Raw genomic sequence first — 27,237 nt, forward strand, 5'->3', positions numbered from 1 at the left:
TGAAATGAGAGAAACATTATATAGTTCCAAAATTGCAGAATATCCACCTTGGTTCAGCTTTTCTGAAACCAAACAATTCCTTCACACACACTTCTATTTTCTTCTTCTCTCAAATACTGTCTCCTACATGATAGGCTACACATAACAACAATTACACACAGACATGCAGCCAGTTCAACTGGAGAGACCAAATCAAGACACATAAACCTAAACTGGCGTACACTTTTTTCCACTGCTGCACGGTCCCGACAGCATATGTGACAAAGACTAGCGTGTGAATGAACCTCAGTGTTTTCCTTGTTTTACATTTGCAAGACGACTATGTACAGTGGCTGGGAGATCTCAGTCAGATCACTCTGCCAACACTAACAGGGACTATCCGTGTCAACAGAACGATCACAGAGGCCTCCTCTGGCTTTAAAACAAGCTTGTAATTCACTATCACAGCACAACGTCTCTAGAGCGAGCGGCGACGTTCTGCCTCGTTCCTCCAACGCTCTGCACAACATGGTGGGATCGCCTCCGTCAGTGGAACCTGTGAGCTTCAGCTGGCAAAGACACGCCGGCTGGATCCGAGCCATGCTGCCAGTGCCACCACAAAGACGCCTGGGAAACAGGAAGCATCCACAGCAAACTCTAGCGGCTCTGGACTTGGGAACTCTCATAGAGCAGCCTAGAGTAGTGAGCACTTGAAGAGTTTAATTCTCTTTGTCTTTTTCCCTGTGATTTTGACAGGTCCGCCAACTCCCAGTGGGTTGCAGTCAGTCTGGCAGAGTAAAGGCGAAGTAGAGGGGAAGAGAGATAAGTTTAGTAAATGGTAAATAAACACAAGATAAGATAAGATGTGCCTTTATTGATCCCCTTGGGGAGATTCGGGTGTCAATAAAGGAATATCTTATCTTATCTAAACATAATATACAAAGTGTAGTTTTATTTTTTAAATATAATGCTGTCCGTCAACTGCACTTACTGTTTTTGTACTTAGGTTATGCATTATGTCTCTGCCAATGGTATAAAAAGCCTAGAGTATAAGAAACAGAAAAACACTTGAGTGTTACCAATGAGTTTTCAATGACAGCACACGGTTAATTATTATTATGGTTACAAACAAATGACTTTCAAAATTACCTCTTCTACATTGTAACCGGACTTTGCACTGGTTTCCAAGAACTTAACTCTGTATTCAATGGCCAACTGAGGGGAATAAAGACATTCAGTATCTTCACTGCATAGTCAAACAAATCACAAGGATTTCAACACGTTTGAGCTGGATGCTGGTTAGTGAGGAGCGGGCACACTCACCTTTTCACCCCTGTCTCGAGACACCTGCCTCCTGTCAGTCATGTCACATTTGTTGCCTATGATCATCTTCTCAACATCAGAGGAAGCGTGCTGAGGAACATAGAAAGAGGCATCGTAATGCAGACAAGAACTATAATACAACATACTGTATATCAGAGGAGTAGTGTCGATAGTGATGTCAAAAACAACATCCAAAAGTGTATGGTAGCACTCACCAACTTTGAGGAAAAGTCAGCAAATCAGTTGCTCTGATGAAGGCTGACTATGCCCAAACGTTAGCATGTTTTGTTTGATGGCCAAAATAAATTGGTGAAACTGAGGTGCTGTCCTTGTTCTTATGCTAGCGTACATCTTTGGAGGTATGTGTTTTTTTTTCTCCGGTTTAGCACCACAGTAAGAGTTTCTTTCTGGGAAGAATTCCTCCACTGCAACATTCATTCAACCTTTATTTAAACTCAAGGGATAACTGAGGTTTCCCTGATTTAAAGTGATGTCAGGTATACAACTAAAGAGATAGAATAGCACAAAGATAAAAACAAGTAATCAGCACGATAAAATAAAATGAAAATAAGATAAAAACAGGAAACAGCAGACTAAAAGCAATTGCAAAAGGACATACAATGGTTATTAATAAAAGCTTAGTAGATCAACTTGCTTGTGCCTACTACTATATACCATGCATACTATTATCGATAGAACATACATTGTCTACAGTGGATTGACGTTCTATTATTATTATTATCATTATTATGTTCTATTCTATTATTATTATTATTATTATTATTATTATTATTATTATTATTATTATTATTTCTATTACTATTTTTATTTCCCCCCCTGCATGTACCCCCCCTCCCCCACCTATTTCCTCAAGGGGATTAACAAAGGAACACTAAAAATAAAAAATAAAATTATTTTAAAAATATTTGGATAAGACAGACATTTTTGCAAATACAAATTCCAATAGTGTAAAACGGTTTAATTGATTTGATATGCCAACCGCCACCAGATTTAGCCAAATACCAATGGTTAAGTTTAACATTTTAAGCTCAAAGCTCACCTCTTCAATGTTTCTGATCCAGTTTTTTATGTTCTCAAAAGACTTCTCGTTGCACATGTCATAAACCAAAAGAATACCCTGAGAGATTGGAGGAAAGATGAAAGGATCAATGTCAGGAGAGAAGACAATTATAGCTATAGCAGCAGGTCTACTGGGGAGACCAGAGGAATGTGTCTCACCATGGCTCCTCTGTAGTATGCCGTTGTAATGGTTCGGAACCTCTCCTGTCCCGCTGTGTCCCTGGGAACATCAAATTGACAGTGTTAGCCTGTAGCCTGTTGACTGTTAGCCTGTAGTTCCTACATCTCGGTCTTGGGGAACTCATAGTCCTGACCTAAGTCTGTGTCAGATAAATATACCTATATATATATATATATATATATATATATATATATATATATATATATATATATATATATATATATATATATATAAAAGCCACCATACACTTACCAGATTTGAAGTTTGACCCTCTTTCCATTCAGCTCTATTGTCCTGATTTTGAAGTCGATGCCTAGTGCAACAGAAGACGCTGCTCATAAATACATTCTCAATCAGACATGACCTAAAGCGTATTGACCCACAGAATTGATATATTTACATGTAATAAAGCGTTCACGACGGACCTTTACAGTTATACAGGGCATTTTAACACATCAATGGAATTGCCACACACGGTTTTGTGGACCTCACTCACCTATTGTTGATATGAAGGTGCTATTGAACGCGTCCTCGCTGAATCTGAACAGTAGGCATGTCTTGCCGACTCCGCTGTCTCCGATGAGCAACAGTTTGAACAGATAATCGTACGTTTTCGCCATTCAAATACATTAATAGCTAACCGCGTAATGAACTGGAATCCCCCTCCTCTGTGTGGATCTCCTGACCAGCTGTCTTCAGCAGGACGAGCGGCCGGGTGCAGGATGGTTGACGTCAGGATCCACTTTGCATAATGGTCTATATGTAGTTTGCAGAGACAGACACCTGTCCATGAGTTCTAAATAATCTAGGCCCGGGCCTGGTTCTCAATACAGTCTTTAAAGCTGTATTTTTGGGCTCAATTTTGGGTGTGCCGAATTTGAAAGCATTTATTGTTTCGAAATTCTAAAGCGCTTAAATTGCACATAATATCCTATTATTTTGGTCATTGTGTTGCCAGTTTTCCTCGAAAATAGCCTTGCTCTATTTGCTAAACCCAAAAGGAAATATCCAACACACAGGAACGTCGGAATAGGCTATATTAATCCAAACGGATCCTAAATTAATAACATCTCATTTTTACTATAGTAGTATTTAACCTAAATGTTCTGGTCTCGAGCATCAATCTAGGAGGGATACCTGCCGATCTGGCAACCCACGTTTTCTGCTGCCAGGCTCACTGTTCAGACCAATCAGCTCAACGTATGCGGATGCAAAGCGAAAACACTCCGTGGAAAAGAAAATGCCTGTAAGTAGCCTATAATATATAACGTTTCTATCTTGCCGTGGTTGTTGTTCGTTGTTGTCACTGTCATCTACTTGTCGTAATGTTCGTCAACAGTGAAACTCAACAATCACGTTTTTAATTTGAGTCCGACCGACGTCTGATAACATGTTAGTTGGCAGCACATGGCGCGGCGGGGCTAACGGGCTGTAGCTCGGCGTGTCTGGCGGAGGAGGCTACTCACTGGAGGCCAAGTCTGTCAACAACACTGACGCCTTAAAGTCTGTTCCTTCCAAGGAACAGTCACTCTCTTTCAGTGGACTCTGCAATAATGTGCTCCACTGCACCGTGTCTTATCGAGTTTATAAACACCCCACGTCATACCGTAGATGTAATCCTTTGAGAACAACAGTTCCGATTTTAATAACAGCTGAGCGTCTGAGGCCTAATACCCACATAGCTTATTTAATGAATACCCGAATGTTTTCCTAGTTTCCCGTGTAAAGACTCTTGTCACGTTAATAAAGAGGGGACTGGCTTTTATGCCCCAACTTTGTTCGTTTATTAATTTTTTTTTGTATTCTGGGTGTATATTTTGCAGCACACTCTCACGCAGATTTACCTGTACTTAACAGCCTGCAAGACGCAAAAATGTCCCCAAACCTACTCGAACTAACTTCGTTTTTTGCTAATAGGCTGTGTGGTGCAATATAAACTGGACATGTCAGATAGGTAGCTCTCAGTTTAGCCTGTCAGAGGTTTGATTGATTGATTTATATTAACAGATTGCAGAATGGGTACACTAGTACAGCTCAATAAGACCAGGGTCCCCCATTTTCAATTCATATGGACATTTATGTATGACATCATGTACTCTAATCTAATCATGACATTTATGATATACAGTACTGTTACATTTGTGACATACAAGATATGCAAATATACAGTACTGTTAAACAGATCCTAACAGTAAATATATACATACCACGACTCCGAGGGGGAGGGATAGCTCTCAGTTTAGCCTGTCTTAGGTGAGTTTGTGTAGCTCTCAGTTTAGCCTGTCTGATGTGAGTTTGTGTAGCTCTCAGTTTAGCCTGTCTGAGGTGAGTTTGTGTATTTAGCTTTGGCCCTTGTTTTCCCAAGGAGGGACTAATTTTTAAACAATAGGATTCATGTTCACGCTGCGCATTGAGCTGCCCAGTACAACCCGGGTCTCTGCTGTTACTTAATTAGCACCTGAGCAGTTTTACTGGAGCAAGTTCAAGTTTGTTTTTATTTGTCACATATAAATGTACATGTACTTCACAGTGAAATGCTTTGTTCGGTAAGAGCCCCTGAGAATGTGCTTCATACAGTAAAAAAGAGTAAAGGAGGAATAACACTATACAATACAATATACAAACTCTAAAGTACAACCTAAGTACAATCTCTAAGTACAGTGAAAGACAATGAGGTACAAATGCAGACTTAATGAGGTACAAAACTTTTAATTAAGGCAAGATGCAAGTGAGGAATGAATGTAGTGCAAATCTTTTAATAATAGATACCCCCCACCCCCCTTGGTTTTCCCTTAAGGTGCTCCCATAGTCGAGCGGACGGTACACGGACTGGACTCCGCGGAGGTCCACTGGACTCATTGAGCTTTCATAGTCGATCGTACCTCAGCGGACCAATTTCCTACATGTCTCGCGCCAAGTTTACTACATTTCCCACAATTCTTTCGCGCTGTTTACACTTCTGTTATGGCGTCATTATCAGATGATGAAGAAGAGCAGCTCTGTTAAATTTATCATATAAATGTCTGTATTTCTGTACTTCATTTGCCAGTCTCTCCTCAAAATGTGCGTCTATCTGTGCCATCGTTTTTACCACAAGATGGCGATGGCGTCAAGGGCTAATCTCAAACTCTCCTCGCGCGGTGTCACATTTAATGCAGGTCATGGTCAACAAAGACCCCGAGCAGCGTTTTGTGTGACACCAAGTGGGCGCCGCGGACGTCCGTGCGTCAGAAAATAGGAGCTTCGCACTTGGACTTTGCTTTGGGTCTGCTTTGAGTACCCTTTGGGTCCGCTTTGAGCCCGCGGGAGTCTGCTCCGTGTACGGTCCGCTCGACTATGGGAGGACCTTTACTCTCCTCCAGACTGTCTCCCCTACTCACTCCCATACTTGTTATCCGTTACTCGTGGTTTTATGTTCCTGTGTATTCTTATTGTCCTCCGTTTCCCTGTGGTTCTATGTTTCTTTGTTTTCTTTGTTTCTTTTTTGCCTATTGTCAGCGACTTTGGGTATTTGAAAAGCGCTATACAAAATAAATGAATTATTATTATTATTATTATACATATAATGTAGTGTTAAAGTGAGTGTTAAGGTAAGCCCGGAGCCCTATTTTCTGAAAATCTGCCTAAAATACATACCTAAGTAAATGGAAGATTGCTCCACTTCTACAAGGTCCATTTGCATGTTCTTGGTATCTAGGGACATCTATGGACCTCAGTGAATTTATTCCCAGTGTCAGAAATAGTGTCTATTATAGTGTTGTCAAATATCGAAGTATCGATACATATCGATACTGAATATTTAAAACGGCTTCAATACTCATTTCCCGAAGTACCGATACTTTCTGCAGTATCGGTACCAGCTGGCTTGCTCCCGCAAGTTGTTGACAGACAGACGCGCTGCCAGAGCCTTGCCCTTCCGCCTCCTCCTCCTCCTCGCTCAGAGCAACAGACACAAGCTGCTGCAGCCTCCTCCCCCTCACAGCCGGGCAGCGCAGCCCTGTCTTCAGTTTGTAAACAACGCTATTATTAGCTAACGTTAGCTGTCGTTCCTCCGTTAGCTTAATGCTAGCTAGCTGGCCACCTATTACTTCATGGAAACGGAGTAACGTCAAGCCGAGCCCACTACACCAGTACACGCATGAACTCGACACAACTACCCCGTTTCCAACGTTCGGTCGAGCGGAGCCGGAGCCCATCCTACACTAGTACACGCATGAACTCGACACAACTACCCCGTGTCCAACGTTCGGTCGAGCGGAGCCGGAGCCCATCCTACACCAGTACACGCATGAACTCGACACAACATTACCCCGCCTCCATGAAGTGTCCAATTAGCAGCAATGTTGTTGAAAATGTAACGTTAATAAATGCTCCGAGCATAGCTCCGGAGAAATCTCTCTCTCTCTCTCTCTCTCTCTCTCTCTCTCTCTCTCTCTCTCTCTCTCTCTCTCTAGTACCCTTGTTTTCGGGTCATAACTAGAAAGGTGCGCTCAGTAGACCTAAAATCTCCAGCAGCCACTCTCTCTTTCTCTCTCTGATCTAAAGATAAACAAAGGGTTTTAAAAGTGTATTTATCTTCTCGTATAGTACCAGAGAGAAGCTGAGGAGAATCAACCAGCAACAAAAGCAAAATTTGTAAAAAAAAAATATAATAAAAGAAAAAAGTATCGATACTTTTCAAGGTATCGTATCGAAGTCGAAATTCCAGTATCGTGACAACACTAGTCTATTACTAGGCTTTAGGGATGCACCGATATGAAAATGTGCCACCGATACCGATTGTTCAACTAACACAATCGGCCGATACCGATACCGATATTTGTGGCAAAAAAGAAATATTTGTAATTTATTTTTATTTATATGTATATTTGTATGTTTGTATTTGTAGGCCTCTTTACTTACCACAACAAGCTTACCGTAGCTAATACGTTAGCTGCCCGCCGGCCAGCGCTCCACAGGATGACCAAACGACGAGGCATAATGATTTTACTATAAAACAAAGCCTTTCTATTAGGGCTGTCTTAAATACTTCGAAGCTTCGTTCGATGGCACAAGCTTCGAACATTAAAAAAAAAATCGAAGTTTAAAAAAAAAAAAAATGAAAATGTTTTATTTTATTTTTATTTTTACTTCGGTGTGTGTGTGTGTGCATGGGGCCATTGGGTGGGGCCGGGGGACAAATACACTGGAGGAAAGTAACCCAGCTCAGCACTGCCCAAATTATATCATCACTATTGCCTGTTTGAAGGATATCATCCTCAAACACATATACACCACCTACACGCCTATTCTCAGTCCTTGCCCCACAATGGTGGAATGAACTACCCACCCCAGTTAGGACAGCCGAATCCCATCCAATCTTTCGCCGTCGACTAAAGACGCACTTCTTCAACCATTATCTGAAATAAAATTTAAAAAATAAAATAAAAAAAATCTAACCCTAACTAACCTTACTGTCATGCACTTGTCCTAATAAACTAACCTACATTGTAACACGCAACATTTTGATGAATATTGTTACTCAGCTGATAGAGTTGTATCCTTCCTGATGACCTGTCGTACAGAACTTGTAAGTCGCTTTGGATAAAAGCGTCAGCTAAATGACTAAATGTGAATGTAAATGCCTTGTAGAATTCCACACATAAGAAAGAAAGATACTGGGATGAATAAACAAAATAGGAAATAAAATGTAGAAATGCATGCAATACATAAATAAATATGAATCTCCATATATGAAATAGAACATTTAGATAAGGTGCTACTGAGATGTTTTGGTGAGTTCTGTTTTTTTGTGGAAGTAGCCCTTCTTAAAAATGCATGAACATTCACTGATAATTGGTCTGTAGTGGAGTCTACAAGGTCTACATTGCCGGACCATGTAGAATCCGGACCTTGTAGACTGACATAATTCTGTGCATAGTTTAGTCTACACAGGCCATATTTCAAATAATCAAAATCTTACTTCATTCATCTTAAACATTCTTGATTTGGGGGATTGGTAGTTCCCATGAAATCTGAAGTTGTTCAAACGACAACAGCGATCCACTAGGGGTGGACGGTATAAACGGTATACGGTATAAACGGTATTAATTTGCTCTACGGTATGGATTTTGACTATACCGTTTAACCGGTAGAGCAGCTCTAAAATAGCAATGACGTCATGTAACCACAGCGCGACTATTTCAATCGCATTTGCCCCTAAAAATAGATAGAATTAGTCATAGATAATAGATATGTGCAAACTGGAAAAAGTTATTTAGGAGGCTTCGCGCAGTGGGCGTGTCAACACGCAATTGTCATTTCATAATAAACACATATCACCGCGGCGCACAGCAAGTTTCAATTTCAGTTCCTGGCATTTTTAACCAGTGGAGAAAGGTAAGATATTTCCCTATCGTTTTTCTTATATGAATTATTCTACGTTAATAAAACATACCTGGTGATCAACTACAGTTTGCTGTAAACATTACGATATGTGTGTAGTGTTATGATAACGACGGCAGCAGCGGGAGCCGGGAGGAAGGCGTGCAGCAGTGGATTTGCGAATAGCATGCAGCTGCAGAGCCGCAGAGCCAGTGGCTCTTTCAGGTCTGGTCACAGGCCCGTCAAACAGCGCCCCCCCACCCTTGCGCCGTTCTGACCCCCATCGTCTCTAAGCATTTTGTGTGTCAATTTGTTGACACATGTGTCAATTTGTTGACACAATTGTCAATTCTTAAAGCTGAGGATGAGTGGCACCTTTGTCTCGATTCTTATTCAATTCAATTCGCTCTGCGGCTCTGCAGCTACATATGCTTCTAGCTAAATCCAGCCCCGCTGTTTGCAATGGGAGCAGGAGTCTCGACTCGGGACTTATTTTATTTGGAATATAATGACTTTATACGCAAAAGTAGCCTAGTTTTAAGTTAAAATATTATAAATCTACATGCCTTGAGGATGTCATTCTTTATATAGCCTGCCTATCAGGCAAAAAAAATTATTCGAACAGAAACACTGATACCGTGATATATACCGTTACCGTCTATGCTTCGAATTATACCGTGATATAAATTTTAGACCATACCGTCCACCCCTACGATCCACCTTGAATTAAATCACACTGTTGGCTGCGTCAGTCACGAAAGGGGCTACTTAATTCATTAATCCAATCCACTTTATTTATAGAGTACATTTAAAAACAACAAAGTTTACCAAGTGCTGTACGAGTCCCACAACATAAAATAAAAAAAAAATATATATATAAAAAAAAAAAAAAAATCTTTTTTTAATTCGAAGCTTCGAATTAAAATCGAAGCTCGGCCCCGAAGCTTCGATTGCCAAAAAAAAATTCGAAGGTCAGCCCTACTTTCTATACATTTGTCTGATTGAAAACTTTATTAACAGATTGCAGAATGGATTGGGTACAACTCTCAGGGCTCTTTGAGCAACGGAAGGAACTGAGCTAGTAGTTCGGGTAAATACTATGCTTATGTTATTGAACGTGTAACACTAACTATATAACGTTAATGCCACAAAACGAATGTTTGTGTCATTTTAACAGCAGATACTTTCTTAAATGCCATCTTCCCGAGAGAGGGGTGTTGACGGGGAGCTGTGATGGGTTCGCTTGGTTGTGTTATTAGCATTGAACAGCTAACCGAAAGCTAGCGTTAACTAACGTTAAAGGTTTAGCCATAACGTTACCTTGGCTAAAGTTGGGGCTATTCATAATCCAGCAATAATGGCTGCAGACCTGCAAGCAAAGTACAGCAAGTTGGCAAAGGAGTATTCCAATGTAAATCACATTTTCACCAGTAACTTTAGTCTTTCCATCTCCCGGTAGCTCATGCTAGCTAACCTAGCTCAAGTTAGCGTCGTCACTGAGCGACCACCTCGCGTACACAATTAATGACATGTTGCGGACAGCCATATCGGTGACTGTTTAGCTTTTAGTGCCAAATGATAAGAGTCTGAAGCGGAGTCTCAAAAGAGAATGTTGAATATTTAGTAGTAACTTTGATGCAGTAGCTTGTGGGGGACTGGGGTAGGAGTGGGACGATACATCGATCCAGATCGATACATCGATGTAATTATCAACGATCGAATCGGATCGATGCGATGTAATAAGATCGATTCATATCGATACTCTTATTTTGAAAATCCTGTGGCGAGTCTCATAACTGATTGTGTTAAATGGGCATATGATATCATCTCATATCGATCGCAGGCACCTGAATCTAATCGTATCGTATTGTATCGTGAGAGACTTTGTGATATCGGCAAATATCGTATCGTTGTCCAAAGAATCGATATCGTATCGTATCATGATGAAACTGGTGATTCCCACCCCTAGACTGGGGGCGGCGTTGTGCAGGACGCGACTGAACTTATCGGCTACTGCCATCGGCACATTTGAGCTTATAGGCCGATTTCAGTCAACAAGGCACGTATCGGCCGATACCGATACCCGACCGATACATCGGTGCACCCAGGGACCGAAACTAGAGAGCGCCGCCCGCCATTTGCGGGCAGTTTTTACGTTTGGCGCCTCCCACTTAGAGGACTGACCGCCGTGTGGCGGCCAATCAAATGGTCATGTGAAAACCGAAAATCATGATCCAATTCTGAGCGGAGTTCTCACTCGCTGTCTGAGCGCATTGCTGCTCCTAAACCTCCCCTACCTGTTTCTGTATGCTGCATGTAAACACACAGTCACCGTGACTGATGTTAGTCTACTCTAGTCAGAGAGACCTCCGTGAGCTGATGTTAGCTACTGTTACAAAATGACCCAGTCAACTATTCACTTTTAGTTTAATACATGAGGCATTGTGTAACGTTATCCAGCTGGCTAGCTTCTGATAGCTCCCGACATAAACAACTGCAAGTGTCCAGTTACATCGCATGAGGGCTGCAGCGCTGCTGACTAAGGTCCAGGTGCAGGGTAGGAGAATCCTTTCATGCTGAATGTAAGAGTTTAGGGTCCAGCTGTAGCGCCGGAGAATCCTTGCTGGAGCTGGAGGCCACTAGAGTATACACACAGACAGTGGAGCTGTTTGCAGACAGCGAGGTGGCGATGTCTCGCAGATAATACAACTACAAGTATGATTATATAATATATATATTTTATTAAAAAAAAATTTATATAAAATAATAATAATTTTTTTTTTTATCAAAAAAAAGTTGGCAGGTAAGAAATCTGCTTTGCGGGTAGATTCTTCCCATCTACCCGCCACTGGCCGGTGAGTCAAAGTTAATTTCGCTCCCTGGGTGCACCCCTACTAGGCTTGCTTAAATTGTGATGAAACAAAGGAGAATATGAATTATGATTTTTCTTTGCATCGTTGACAGTGAATATGAATAACACCATGCTAAAAATGACCATGCATAAAAAAACTGCCACTGATCTCGTTCAGTACCTTCTTGAGATCACTTGTAGGGTGGGACGATACATCGATCCAGATCGATATATCGATCTATTATTAGGGATGCACCGAATGGGAAATTCTTGGCCGAAACCAATACCGAAAATAGAAAACAGTTGGCCGAAAGCCGAAAGGCCGAAAATGATTCATAGAATAGAATTTTGTTTTACCAATGTTGTGGAACATTATGATTATGGAAAAATATATGATTATGGCAACTTAACTTAAATAATAAATAATCACTATTATGGGTCCATAAAACATTTATTCAGCACTTCTGAATGCATACAGTACATTAATTCCATATTTTCTCTGGCTGCGCAGCGGACATCTGTGCTCTACTGAGCGCACCTTTCTAGTCCCCAGCTGAATGTGCTCGCTTGACTCGACACAGTAGATGCGCGACAGACAGCGTCAATGTGAGAAACACAATCCCCCCCCTCTCGCTCTGAATAATATGCATATTAGATCACTCAGTGATTAACCGCGGCATATAGTAAATAAGGATATAAAGCATGTTAAAGACGCATTTATTGGACGCGTTGCGCGCAGAGTTTACATGGAAACAGCGCGACTCCCGACAGCGCGACATCATCACAACAACACGTTGTGTTTCGGTGATATATTTTCGGTGAAAACTCTTTCGGCCGAAAGGCAATTTTTTGCCATTTTCGGCCGAAAACTTTCGTGCCGAAATTTCGGTGCATCCCTATCTATTATCAATAATCAAATAGGATCGATGCAACGTAAAAAGATCGATTCATATTGCGATACTCTTATTTTGAAAATCCCCCCGTGAGCATTTCCGCCCGGCCGGAACAACAGTAGCTCAGCGTGTGTAGACGTTAGAAAGCATTGCTTCAGAGTCCGCCTATTTTGCCCGAAATAAGTGCCTGTTGTTTTTTCCCCCCACAAGGGGTCAAATGCATCTAACATGCTTTCCATCCTCGCCACAAAATCGAAAAGCGAGAGACTAAACCTGTTGTTGTTAGCTTACATGCTAACGTGAATGGGATCGACCATAGCATTGCGGCTAGGCTAGCTACCATAGCAGTATAGCTCTAGTTGAATGGATAAACGTTATTTAACATTGCAGAATGGGTACAATATAATACGGCTCAATACAAACAGTTGTTAAGGGGGGGTGCAGAGTCATCAACACAATGTACCACCAAGAGTGGAGAGTTTATGTCTCAAAAAGCGAGAGACCCAATGCTCTTGTTGTTGTTAGCTTATATGCTAACGTGAATGGGATCGACCATAGCATTGCGGCTAGGCTAGCTACCATAGCAGTACAGCAGTTGAATGGATAAACGTTATTTAACATTGCAGAATGGGTACAACACAATACGGCTCAATACAAACAGTTGTTAAGGGGGGGGGTGCAGAGTCATCAACACAATGTACCACCAAGAGCAGAGAGTTTATGTCTCTCAAAAAGCGAGAGACTAAACCTACAGTAAAGCTCTTGTTGTTAGCTTACATGCTAACGTGAATGTGATCGGCCATAGCATTGCGGCTAGGCTAGCTACCATAGCAGTACAGCAGCTAGTTGAATGGATACACGTTATTTCGATGGCACAAGCTTCGAACAGAAAAAAAAAATTGAAGTTAAAAAAATTAAACTTTTATTTATTTTTTTATTTTTTTTAAACTTCGATTTTTTTTTAAATGTTCGAAGCTTGTGCCATCGAACGAAGCTTCGAAGTATTTAAGACAGCCCTAATTTAAACATGGATCATCATGCAACATAAAACAATTGTAGGAAGTTTGCGAGAGGAAGGGGTTTTAGCTTGCGTGTTGTGAGTTCCAAAACATTTTACTTAAAGTTTAAAGCTCAATATATATAAAGTGAACAGGAGGTCTATTTGTATTAAAAACAATAGATTGTTTTTCATTTAAATGTCTGGAAGAGCTCAAAAATAAAAACATCAATTGATATTTCCGTAGCCTTTTTTTAGTTGATCTAAATGTGACTGATTGTGTTAAATGGGCACATAATATCGCCTCATATCGATCGCAGGCACCTGAATCGTATCGTATCGTGGCAGACTTTGTGATATCGGCAAATATCGTATCGTTGTCCAAAGAATCTATCGTATCGTGATGAAACTGGTGATTCCCACCCCTAAGGAAAGCATCTAAGGAAATGAATGAAGGGAAGATGATTAAACAGAAGGTTTTGTATACAGTACTGAATTCTGCCATCCGGACCCATGCAATTTGAAATATTATTATAGAATATAGAATATCAGGCCTAAAATGGTTATGCGATTAATTAATTACAAATCCTGTAATTAATTAGATTCATGTTTTTAATCGCCTGACACAGGGAGCGAAATTAACTTTTTGACTCACCGGCCAGTGGCGGGTAGATGGGAAGAGTCTACCCGCCAAGCATATTTCTTACCTGCCAAATTTTTTTTGATTAAAAATATATATATATATATTTTATATAAAAAAAAATTGTTTAAATAAAATATATATTATATAATCATACTTGTAGTTGTATTATCTGCGAGACATCGCCACCACGCAATAAGTCAAAATGCTTGCTATCTGCAAACAGCTCCACTGTCTGTGTGTATACTTGAGTAGCCTCCAGCTCTAGCAAGGATTCTCCGGCCCTGCAGCTAGACCCTATATTCAGCTAGACCCTACATTCAGCATGCAAGGATTCTCCGGCGATGCAGCTGGACCTATTTATAACGTTACCGTTCTTTTGTCAAATCACATTCAACATGCCCTCAGCTAGAATACGCATTCAATCAATGTTATAAGACATTGATATCAGGAGCTATCTGTAGCTACTGCTAGCCCGGTAGATAACGTTAAGACAATTTAGTTTACTGGGACATATGGATCAACGTGAGCTAGCTAAGCTAGCTAACGAGGGACCGGAGGTATTATGCACTCGAGTAGACTATTGCTGGAGCATTTGTTGATATCAGCAGCTATCAGTAGCTAGCCAGCTAGATACCGTTAGACAATGCCTCGTCATGTATTAAACTAAAAGTGAATAGTTGACTGGGTCATTGTTTAAACAGTAACGTTAGCTCTTGGAGGTCCGATATAGACTAGAGCAGATGAAGTAAACAAGCCAGATAGCTTCCGATTGGTCATTTGCTTTTTTTCTCATGAAACCAGTCACGTCACTCTACTGTGATTGGACCTAGTGCGATGTGGGACTTGTAGTTTTTTAACGATCTCGCGGCGGAGAAAAAAAAGACGAGCGGCTATAATCTGTACTCACACAAGAGTATCGTTATGAAGTTATGAACTACACGTCTACACGCCACACGGCGGGCAGCCCTCTAAGTGTCATGCGCCAAAGGTAAAAACAGCCCGCCCCTGGCGGGCGGCGGGCTTTAGTTTCGGTCCCTGGCCTGACAGCACTATTTTTAATACAAATAGACCTCCTGTTCACTATAAAGTGCCACGTTTTGATATATTGAGCTTTAAACTTTAAGTACGTTTTTTTGGAACTCACAACACGCAACCTAAAATCCCTTTCTCTCCCAAACCGTTCCTGCAATTGTTTTATGTTGCATGATGATCATGAATACATTTATTTATTATTATTATTTTTTTTAAATCCTCTTTCTCCGCCTGATTTTCTATTTTTCTCCCCATCCCAATTTTAGTCGTTATGCCAATTCCCCCCCTCCCCTACCTGGTTGTTGTGCGCATGTTCCTCCTACTGGTAGGTACAAGGGAACCCTGAAGTCCACCACATGCTTTCTCCGACACATGTGGAGACAGCCAGTGGCAGCGTTTCCGTTAGCCGGTAATTACCGGTATTTGACCGGCAAAATCTGTTTAAGTCCGACATATTTAATATCTCCGGTCTTAATGTCCGGTGAAAATAATTCCCTGAGTCTAAGCACAATTTGATTATTTGAATTGTATTAAAATAGGCTAAAATTAAATAGCCTATGCGATGAACGAAACGATCATTACATTTGTTTCCTCGTTGCTTCTAATAATGACAACGACGTCGTCAGCGAGAGCTTAGTGCTGGGTGTGCGAGTGCATGTGAAGCTGCAGAGCCAGAGAGGCAACAGCACAATGCAGTATTCCAGCAGTACTCCAATTCAGCCATTTTCAGCCAATGTTGGGTGGGGGGCGCTGCTGTGCGGTTCCCAGAAAAGAGCCAATAACAGCTAAATCAGCTTCTCTGCAGCGCCATACTCTTTGCAAATAAGTCGTTGCGAGGTGGAGAGAGTCGTCACGCAAACCACGATAATGTTGCCGTCTCTCTGCTTTCTCAGTTCTTCGCTTGATATAATTAATACAAATGTCCAATATAACGGAATTCGTTAGCTCATAAAAATGTGATTATAACAGACTGCTGTTTAGTGTCGGACCGACTGCCCACAGATACGCGGTCTATTTTATTTCAAGTCAGCAGCAGCACGGAGTATCGAGGGACTTATTTTATTTGGAATATATTAATTAATGACTGTATACGCAAAAGTAGCCTAGTTTTAAGTAATAATATTATAAATCTACATGCCTTGAGGATGACATTCTTTATATAGCCTGCCTATCAATTGTTTTAAAACTCAATAAACTATGACCGGAATTAATCTCATTTGTCCGGTAGATTGAAATCTTGCAGGTCACGGAGACCGGCAACAATTTTTTCTAACGGAAACCCTGGCCAGTGGCTCTCTTCTCATCTGGCAGCGAGGACTCTCATTGGTGAAGCGTAACGCGTGGGAGGTCACGCTGCCTTCACCATTTCCTGCCTTTCGCTGAGCAGGCGCCCAGACCTGACCTGTAGGCGTCGCTGTCCACAACGCCAGATTACCACCCACGACTTCCCTCCCCCTAACTCAGCCAAACGAGTTAGTATGACGACCGGCCCAAGCCGCAGGGCAATGCTGACTCCGGGAGTCGAGACCGCAGCCTCTTGCATTGGTGACGAGCGCAATCTCCGCTACGCCACCCGACCGCCCTTCTCATGAATACATTTATTATGTATTGTATTTTCTATGTTTAAATATCAACATTATCTGTCCACCCTCATTACATTTACTATCAATATAATATACTCGTCTGACTTCATCTGATCTTTTCAAACGCATACACACACACGGAAGGGAGAATGCCTACCCCCCCTTCCCTTCCCTTCCCTTCCCTTCCCTTCCCTCACTCTGCCCGTCTGCTGTTCTCTCTGTCTATGGCTCTGAACAGGGTTAGCTTGTTGTTAGCTTACGCTAACGTAACGTTAATTTCGGTCTTTAACACAACGTGGTGATAAAGGAATGGTGAGGATTGCAAAGCATGTTAGATGCGGAATAAAACAGCAGGGATTTGTTTTGGGTCGCGAAATAGGCACACTAGCCTTGCTATGTTGCAATGTCCGTGTTCCAGACGCTACTGCTGTGTGCTGTGGAGCCGAGCGGATACGACTCCACAGGATTTTCAAAATAAGAGTATCGATATGAACCGAACGTTGTTAGCTGCCGGAGCCATAGATTATATTATGGCTGGAGCTGCGCTTGGGCGGAAATGAGACTTGCCACAGGATTTTCAAAATAAGAGTATCGATATGAACCGAATGCCTATCGCACCAGTGCTACAGAAGTAAATCCATTCATTGCACAGACCGATGTTGCTGTAGCACGTGCAACATATATCTCGCACTGTACAGCCCTGCTGTCAGGAAGTCCAAGACCCACTGGCAGAGGTTGTAGTTCAACAGGTCTCTGAGCTTGACTACGAGCTTGGAGGGGACTATGGTATTGAATGCTGAGCTGTAGTCAATAAATGCATTCTCACATAGTTCCCCTGCCTCTTGTCCAGGTGTGATGCTGCCGTGTGCAGCACATGGGCTATGGCGTCCTCCCTGTTGGGGCGATATGCAAATTGAAGGGGGTCCAAGGTGTTGGGGAGGGAGGAACAGATGTAGCCCTTCACTAGCTTCTCAAAGCACTTCGTGGCTATGTAGGTGAGAGCTACAGGGCGATAGTCATTGAGGCAAGCAGCCGTGGATTTGGGGGGGTCAAGTGCCTTGCTCAAAGGCACCTCCGGAATAGTAGTGTTGCTTGTTCTCTTTCCCTTAGTACCCAAATTTTCCAAGCATATCTGGGGATTTGAACTGGTGACAAGCCTGTTTCGCTTAACCCCAGGTCCAGATCAGACGAGACTACCGGTACTTTTTATTTTTTTGCCTCAATTTGTTTTTTCTTTCAACTTGGGCCGTTCAGGGTTCTCGTCCAAAAATGCCAGGCATTGGAGAAGAAACACTAGGGGGTCAACAAGAATAGAAAGTAGCGAGCAAAATGCTTCACTCTCAACAAATACAGAAAGCCGCCCCAGCTATAAAGTAGAGCCATATGAAATCCGTTAATTTTTTTTCAAAATTCCATTAAATTTTTTTCCAAATTCCGTTTTTTCCGTTTTAATATTTCTGGATTCTGTATTTTGCTTTGTACGCTCATTTTACCATCATAAATAGTGTCTAATAAGTGGGAATGAATAAATGTCCACAATTTAATAAGATATAACAGTCCATTTAATAGGGCTGTCTTAAATACTTCGAAGCTTCGTTCGATGGGCATGGGCAGGGGAGTAGCTGGGGGGGGGGGGGGGTTAGGATGATTCCAAGGGCCCAGCAAATGCCCCAAATTTTTTTATAGATTGGGGGCCCCACATTTTTTAATAGATTGGGGGGCCCACAAATTGATTCTTTCATGGGGCCCAGAATCTCCAGCTACGCCCCTGGGCATGGGATTTGAATATGAAAATAAAATTCGATTATTAAATTTTTTTATATATATATATATTTTTGTAAAATCAACTCTGCCTCTTTGTTAATTACAACAAGCAATGCTGTTTGTTATTTAAGATGAGGTCGGACTCGGCACTGACAGATTTGTGTTCATTGTGCTGCTTTTATAAAGCCTCAAATGACGGCTTACAATATTTCATGAAAGCAAAGTGTTTTGTTTGTCTAAGATTTAAAAAGGTTTAAACTTTACAGCACTGACAAAGTTGAACAAAGTGCTGTACAAGTCCCACAACAAAAGAAAGGAAAAGTAAAAAAATAAAATAAAAAAAGTTTAATTTTTTTTTTATCGTTTATTCCATTTTTATTGCTCAATTCCGTGATCGCGGATTCCATATGGCTCTACTATAAAGTGCCTAGCCCAACTCTATCTATAGTAGTATTTAAAATATGTAGGGGGCCTAAATAAAGTACTAACGTGTGCTATTTCCCCAGATCCCCTCCCTGCTGAACAGTAAGAGTCGCAGTTTACAACGACCAGGACACATACCCCACCGGCTTCCCACCCGTTAACACTGCCAATTGTGTTAGTAGGGATGACACAAGTGCATGACACAAGTGCATAGTCCACTGCGCTACCCAGCCGCTCCCTAACTTTATATCTTAACACTTTCAGTGCCGGCCGTGTTTTCCTTTTTACCCCGCTGAATGCCACCATCCACGGCCAATGTTAACGTTAATATCGCCTAATCTATGTTTTAAATTATGGCTATGTGTCTAATCTGCCCGTCGCTTATCAAAGACTCATTTTCCAGTCAACATTGGCAAGGCCGATTGTATTTGTATCGCTTCATTTCCGTTTGATAGCATTTTGAAAATCACCCGTTTTCCGGGGAAAAACAACCCATGCCTATGATAATCGCCTTTTACTGGAATATTCCAGGACGTTGTCATTTGTCGGCCTATTTATGAATAGTTTTCAAATAAACGCTAGATGATCGATAGTATATGTGTGCGCACGCACGCTCGTGCCGTGCGCTGATAATCGCTGCTCTTATTTCCTCATGGCTTTTACAGTCAAAACAGCCATATCACATAAACGCTTATATATCCGTGAAAACGAGTCCGATTATCCTAACACTGATAACATAGATTTCTTACCTGAGGTCAGATGGTATCCAAATGGTTTATTCCAATTTCCGATCGCCATTCGAAAAAAATCGATAAATGTATTAATCCATCGTGTGTACAGTATAACCCATATTCGCCGTGGCTCAGAGGCTCCAGAATGAACTCTGGTAGACCCCGGCTACATCAGTGAGAAGTAAAATGTGGAGTCAGAAATCCGTTCTCCCATTCACTTTCATTGAGTCCATTCCAAAAGGGTGATTTACCATCTGGGAGACGATAGGGGCGCTTTTTTCACATCTGAGCACCGGCGGTCCCTGGATCTCCAACGGTAGGCTCGCGTGATGCAATATGATTTCAGATCGCTAATAAAAAAAAGTAAAAAAAAATACCCGAGAATACTCGTGACCGTGGCATTCAGCGGTCAGGGTGTAAACCTGAGAAAAGCCGTGAGTGGCACTCAAAGTGTTAACCATAACCGTCAAGTACTATCGTTTTGTAGGCTATACTATCATCACTATTACTACTGTCTGATTGAATTCTGTCATTCACTACTGTTATTATCACTACCCCCAACCCCCCCTTCCCCCAATACCATATTAACTCTGAACTCTGACTCCAATGCCTACACCCTAGGCTTTGTTACCCATACTGTACAACTCTGAACTCTGTTGCCTATACTTAATTTATACCTACCTACTGCTTTCACCGCCTACATCTGCCCTACACTGTAATCATTAGGGCTGCAACTAATGACTATTTTGGTAGTCGACTAATCTGCCGATTATTTTTTCGATTAGTCGACTAATCAAAAACCAATGTAAACAACAACAAACAAACAAAAACTACCTATCTTTGTGAAAGTGGCTTCTCAGCTCTGGTCCAGCTGAAGACAGAGCAGAGGAACAGATTGGACATTGAGCATGACCTCAGAGTTGCTTGTCTACCATCACCCCAGACTTTGAGACTCTTGTCAGGACCAAACAACAACATCATAACATGATGATCCCATAGCAAATTAAAATAATGACTCATGAAACATTTGAATTTGGATCTTGCAACTTTAAATGAAATGTATTTGAAATGTTGAAGTCAAGAATACAGTCAGTCAGTGCATTGAGTCAAGTGCAATCACTCATAACAACTTAAGATAAATAAATTAAATAATACAAAATTGGAAGTGTAGTGCACTGTACTTTAAGTTTAAATAACTAAAATAATAATAAGAAAAAAGAAATAACTAGCAGCAGCATCTGCCCCCAGCACCACGGCTGATGGGGCTGTAACTTGGTCCACGACCAGGAGGGGAGGGTGACGTACACTACTGAGTACTGACGTCGTGGAACAGCTGTAGGGGGAGACGGGGATGAGTCAGATCAGACAGACTTCTAGGTCTTTTGTTTGCTGGGTGTGAGAGGAGTCCGTGTGTGTGTGTAATTGTGTATGTGTGTGTGTCTTACTCTGATCGCTGTGTGAGAGTGAGAGGAGTGTGTGTACTGTACTGTGTAATTTGTGTATGTGTGTGTCTTACTCTGATCGCTGTGTGTGAGTGAGAGGAGTATGTGTGTGTGTCTTACTCTGATCGCTGTGTGTGAGTGAGAGGAGTATGTGTGTGTCTTGTGAGCACCACTTCATCCACATGACTTCCTGTTGGGCGATCTGCCGATCGGCCACCAGATGGCGCTCTTGAACCGTTGGAGAGTTGAGTGGAGCTCAGCAGTATATCTCAGGTCCCCGGGGGAGAAATATGATTTCGATCACAGATTTTTGAAATATTGATATCAAAGACGTGTTACGGCGTCTTCGGCAGAATGAGCATGGCGGGGAATGACTAGTTTTGGCGTTTCCGGTGTTTAAAGTGTTAACAATTGTGTGTATTGAGCTGTACTGTATTGTACCCATTCTGCAATCTGTTTAATAAAGTTTTCAATCAATACGACGACGCGCGAGCAGCTAAAGCTGCTGTGAATCCAAAGTCAGCTACAAAGGAACCTGCAGCGCTTGTACCTATTGACGAGCCGTTTGCTAAATTAACACTTTGGTCGCCATTATATTCATAATAAACCATCCCACGCCAGCTCTATTTGTCTATGGAGAAGTTCCCCTTCTTTGCAGTGCTATAACTTTTTAAATTGTATTGCTAAATTGACATTACTATGGCCCATTCAACGTCAAGTATCTATTGTTCAGGGTGTAGCAACGTTATACTTTTTCATTCACATATTCATACTAAAATACGGTCTAAAGTATAAGTATGTTTTTATCATTTTCTGCAGCATTCTCCAGAACGTGATTTATAGCCCTAAATGCATTATATTGATGATCAAATACAGTTTGATAGTGATCTGCGCGAGATACAAAATTTCAAATGGACGTGCTTCTAGAAGTTACTACTTATCATCTGATGTTGACCGGATGGGGGGGGGGGGGGGGGGTCGTTTATAATTCCGTGGCCAACGTTAGATGATTCATCTAGTGTGGGTGATATGATCATCAAAGCAGTTTATATCGAACACAAAAAAACGCTGAATCTCACCGTAGCTTCCTCGTAGCGTTGGGCAATGAGCGTGGAGCAGAAATATTCCTATTATGGGATGTAGAAATATGCGATCCATCTCCAGGTTGTATAATAGTATATACGTCCAAATCATGTTGTTTATCGAGTTATTGGTAACGGATTGCTATCAGGGGAGGAAACAAACTTTTTGGCTTACCAGCCAACTGGCGAGTATCTGATTTTTTTTACCAGCCAAACAGATTTTTTACCAGACAAAAAAAAATCGCTAATTGTGATAATTACTTCTTTGTATGTCAAGCTGCGTCAATGTTGTGTATGCATCTGGGTAGGCACACTGTGCCTTTAAGACAGCACGGTGGTCTTACGACAGTGCTGTGAAGTACCGTCAAGTGTTGTGGTAACGTCAGTTGGGTTGGTCTGCTGTTGTGCACAGTGCACTGGTTGAGCTAGCCCCTTTCGTGACTGCGATGTGCAAGCCAGGGGCTTTTGAGCATGAAATAAAATGTCTAACCTTACGTCGTAGTCCGGTGCTTTTTTGGAAACATTATAGTCATAACAGATACACCTAGCTGGCTGCTTTGAGCACACGGGGCTAACGTTAGCTAGCAAGCAGCTATAGCTAAAACGCTAACTAGAAGCTAACCACTGTATACAGTTCCAGTAGACTAACATTACACCTCTGTGATTTAAATGTGTCCTTAGTAACTTATACTCAAGGGTTGTACTAGGGTTGGATGCAGTTCCCCGTTGGTCAGTCTGTCTGTTTTCCATCTTCTGCTGTGTTTAACGTTATCTGTTTGCGAGTGCTCCTGATGGCTAGCCTAGTACCGCGGGACTTTTATTATTATATGTCCGCGGGTTGGCCAGTACTGCGCAAACGTTTATTAAACATTATATGTCCGCGGGTGGTCTTGTGCAGTGCTCTCGTGGCACTGTCAACTAAAGCGAACACTCAGAAGACGCGCACCGTTTGCCAGTGCAGTGATTGCAGAATGTTTTATTTTTTTGTATACTCGCCAGCAGGGGAGGAAACAAACTTTTTGGCTTACCAGCCAACTGGCGGGTATCTGATTTTTTTTACCAGCCAAACGTAAAAAATACTAGCATTTGGCCAGTAAAGTGGCCTAATTTCCTCCCCTGATTGCTATCCATTGTGTCTAGCTCGAGTCCTGGGACTATTAGCGAGTGATCGGACCGTATTGGAATGAGCACCAGCTTCCGTTTCCGGTTTGGGCGATCCGCCGATCGGCCACCAGATGGCGCTCTTGAACCGTTGGAGAGTTGAGAGGGGATCAACAGTAGATCTCAAGTCTCCGGGGGAGAAATATGATTGCGATCACAGATTTTTGAAATATTGATCTCAAAGACGTGGTACGGCGTCTTTAGCAGAATGAGCATGGCGGGGAATGACGTGGTAAGGCGTTTTTGGCGACCAAAGTGTTAAAGAAGTTTGACAGAAATGACCCAAGGGCTCAAGCCGCTAGCTTTTAAGCAGTGCTTGGTGGTGCAAATTAACCTGGCTACTACGGAGCAATAAGTGACTGCGTATTCAACCGAGGGTTGCATCACAGTCATGAAAGGGGCTAGATTTGCAGCAGCTTTAGCTGCTCGCGCGTCGTCGTAGGCTTTTAACACACCATCGTAGCGGTGGTGATGTTGCAGGTGACTTGTTAGGTTGGATGTATTATAAGTTGTTGCCCTTTTCCCTCGTGGAACTTCTGCATTGCATTTGTTACAAATAGCAAGCAAACTTTTTTCCTCTGAAACTATTCCCACTACTGACGCCATCTTTGTTTACATCCGCGCTGCTTCAGAAACTTACGTGGCTACGTCACAGCCAAGAAAGGGAGTGCTGGATTTGTGTAAAACGCCCTCTTCCTAAACCACACGCTATCAGTCGTACCACAGTACTGGCAAAACGGGAGGAGACTACAGTAAAAACAAACGCCCTTCATCCCAATTCACCCACACGCATTTTTTTTTACCAACAAATATAATATATTATCGGAGCTATCAATAACGCTATCGGGTTTATCGGGATGACGTCATAATTGCTGAAATCGGCCCGATAATTATCGTGCATCCCTATTTTAATCTAATCTAAAGGAACACTTGACTTGACACTGGGCCTGCTGTAAACATATTTGTGCCCTCACAATACTCTTACCTGGCAACACTCTATAGTCAACTATTTCCTAAGTTTTGTGTATGCTAATATACATAGGCTAATGTGTGTTATTATTCTTGTTATCTCAGTTGGCCGAAGACCTTCTCCATCCTTCTCTTGAACAAGAGCGAAGACAGCACAAGAAGAAAAGACTTGTTCAGTGCCCAAACTCCTACTTCATGGACGTGAAATGCCCAGGTAATATCAACATATAGCCCAGAGGTGGTCTTTCTTGGCAGTACAGGTTCAACTTGTGTAGTAGACTAGGGTTAAAGGAACATGACAACATTATGGGAAATGCACTTACAGTCTTCTCCAGAGTCAGACAAGAAGATAGATACTAGCTTCCCCTCTGTGCGTTCAGTAGAAAGCTATCCTGCAAGCTAGCCTAGTTTAGCACAAATGAATGGAAGCGGATACGGACCAGCTAGCCTAGCTGTTGGCCAAAAACAACTCTCCCGGAGTTTTAACCTCTTAAATTAAGGTAGTCTAGTAAGGCTGAGCCCGAACGTTCGTTCGTTAAGCTGACATTCGGACTTTAATTAATGGGTTCGAACGTTCGGTGAAAAAAAATAAAGCAGGCGCAACGACGGTGAGGCGATGTGAAGCGGCGCGTCCCCCGAGTCGCTCGGCTCAACCAGTATCCAGTATGGTCTCTGCCGGGCTGTTGCTGGATACTCAACCAGAGCTCTAGTCTCAACCAATGCAATAGAACAATTTTGATTGAATGACAGGCGATTCTGCCAATTACGTCACACCGCTTGCACCCGCCTCTGCTGTTACCACCAATCGGCAAGCGTTTATTATTTTTTTTACTTCCGGCAATGCCGCCATTGATCTGCTTGAGAGAAGCATTAACGTAGCGTTAGCTCCCCGCCGAGGAAGTAAAAGTCGTAACAACTTTCCATAGGTGAACCAGCCTTTTTCGGCCACGGAGCGCGAGCTTCATGGCGGGAGGTGGTTGCGTTGGAAACGACTCTGGCCGAGGCGGCAGGCGTGTTGGGAGCCCGGCGGGACCCCCGCGCCGGTGTCTCTCTGTCTCTCTGCCGTCCCCCGTTCAGAGGTAGACGGTGGAAGGAGCCTAGGCGCGCGCCTCTCTCATTCCCGTCGACCAAGAGTGAATACCTGTTATTGAACGTGTAACACTAACTATATAACGTTAAAATGCCACAAAACGAATGCATTTGTTTATCTAGCCCCTTACGTGACTGCGGTGTGCAAGGGCTATTGTTTATCATAGGTAGGAACTTTATGCAGTACTCGGTAGCTTGTTTATTTTCTTCTGAGTGCTTTGTTTAATTACATGTTTACATGAACAGCCACCACTGTAAACAACATGTTTTTTCACCAATATATTATGCAATGCCGCCCTCCGTAGGATCTATAATAAAAAAATAAAAATTATATATAAAAAAAAAAGTTATAAACATTTTTTACAAAAAACGAACGTTCGAACGTTCGTTCGATAAACCCTGGCGAACGTTCGAACCCTAAAAACAGGGTTCGGGCTCAGCCTTATAGTCTAGTGGTACTGTCTGTACGTATACGCTTCCATTTATTTGTACTAAGCTTGCAGCCGGATAGCTTTCTACTGAACACAGATAGTAAATTGGTATCTATCTTCTTGTCTGACATTTCCCATAATGTTGGCATTCCTTATAAAGCAACATCGTAGATGTAGTTGGTCTTTTGAAGCCTCTGTGCAGTTGGTGGTTATTTTATGTCAGTTCTAAAACCGCCTGCTGCATCACACACCACTGCACATCTAATGTTTAGGGCCTACCTGAAGTGACACATTTATCAAGATAAAGATTGAGGGCCACAGTTCCCAGTATTGATAGGGCTGGGCGATATTTTGCAATATTTACATTGGACTGCAGGGTAATGAGAAGGGTGATACAATATCAATATAAAAAAAAATCACATCTTTGAGAAATATGACCTTGTAATTTAGACATTTTCAACATTTATATTACGATTCACTACCCCACTATACAATAACAGACGATAAATATTGGTATATTGCCTAGTGCTATTTAGCCGACACATTTCTTGTTTTCCAGGCTGCTACAAGATCACTACTGTGTTTAGCCATGCCCAGACTGTGGTGCTGTGTGTGGGATGCTCCACCGTGCTGTGCCAGCCAACAGGCGGAAAGGCCAGACTGACCGAGGGTAAGACCGTTGAAAACTAACTCTCATCCACCTAGCCACTGTGGATAACTAAATTTTTTGCTTTCATTATTCTATAGTAAAATTGAATTTTTATTTTGAGTGGTTGTTTACCTGCCGACGTGTCAAGTTGATTACCAGTCACAGACTAAATATAACAGCATTTGTCTTGTATGAATTAGTCCATCCTGAATATAACTAACTTCATTGTTTAATTTTGTCTCCCAGGTTGCTCTTTCAGGAGGAAGCAGCATTGAAAAGGATGACTGATGGAATGCTGACGCCATGCCACTGATCAGTGCCTTTGATTTTCATTGATTACAATGAATGAAGAACTTGACGTAATGATGAATTAATTAATACATGACGGGTTCTTTCCGTCGACAAACCAGAATAAAATCAGACGCATAGTCTTATCAGGTGTCCATAGATAAAATTCACTTTGTAATTCTTATGAAAGTATTTACAACAGATTTCAGCCGGATTACTGTTATATTGATGGAAACATCCTTGAAGACAATAAAGTATGACGCTGTTGAAAACATAGCATTCA

General features: G+C 42.0%; 3 protein-coding genes across 3 annotated transcripts in view; 2 read left to right on the forward strand and 1 right to left on the reverse strand.

The window, feature by feature from the left end:
- The window catches only part of LOC311245351 (transient receptor potential cation channel subfamily M member 1-like), a gene marked incomplete at both ends in the record, with an annotated part of 77,959 nt that extends 77,418 nt beyond the window's left edge, over positions 1–541 (forward strand). Inside the window, one exon of the mRNA XM_084335194.1 lies at positions 530–541. Coding sequence (XP_084191320.1) covers positions 530–541 — 12 coding nt within the window. The remainder of the gene's footprint in view (positions 1–529) is intronic.
- Positions 542–568: 27 nt separating this feature from the next.
- LOC311244885 (ras-related protein Rab-8B-like) lies at positions 569–3,183 on the reverse strand (the record flags this gene model as incomplete). Its single annotated transcript, XM_084334572.1, has 8 exons — positions 569–766; positions 971–1,021; positions 1,129–1,194; positions 1,303–1,392; positions 2,363–2,440; positions 2,542–2,602; positions 2,816–2,876; positions 3,060–3,183. 8 exons carry the CDS (start codon positions 3,181–3,183, stop codon positions 674–676), a joined length of 624 nt encoding a protein of 207 aa, XP_084190698.1. The 3' UTR covers positions 569–673.
- A 499-nt stretch (positions 3,184–3,682) lies between these two features.
- On the forward strand, positions 3,683–27,226 carry LOC311244975 (small ribosomal subunit protein eS27-like). The gene is made up of 4 exons (XM_084334696.1): positions 3,683–3,809; positions 24,603–24,711; positions 26,577–26,687; positions 26,913–27,226. The coding sequence occupies exons 1-4, from the start codon at positions 3,804–3,806 to the stop codon at positions 26,939–26,941; spliced, it is 255 nt and encodes an 84-aa protein (XP_084190822.1). The 5' UTR covers positions 3,683–3,803; the 3' UTR covers positions 26,942–27,226.
- The last annotated feature ends 11 nt before the right edge of the window (positions 27,227–27,237 follow it).

This window comes from Notolepis coatsorum (assembly GCF_963971535.1).
Source record: "Notolepis coatsorum genome assembly, chromosome: 18".
Taxonomy (NCBI): Eukaryota; Metazoa; Chordata; class Actinopteri; order Aulopiformes; family Paralepididae; genus Notolepis; species Notolepis coatsorum.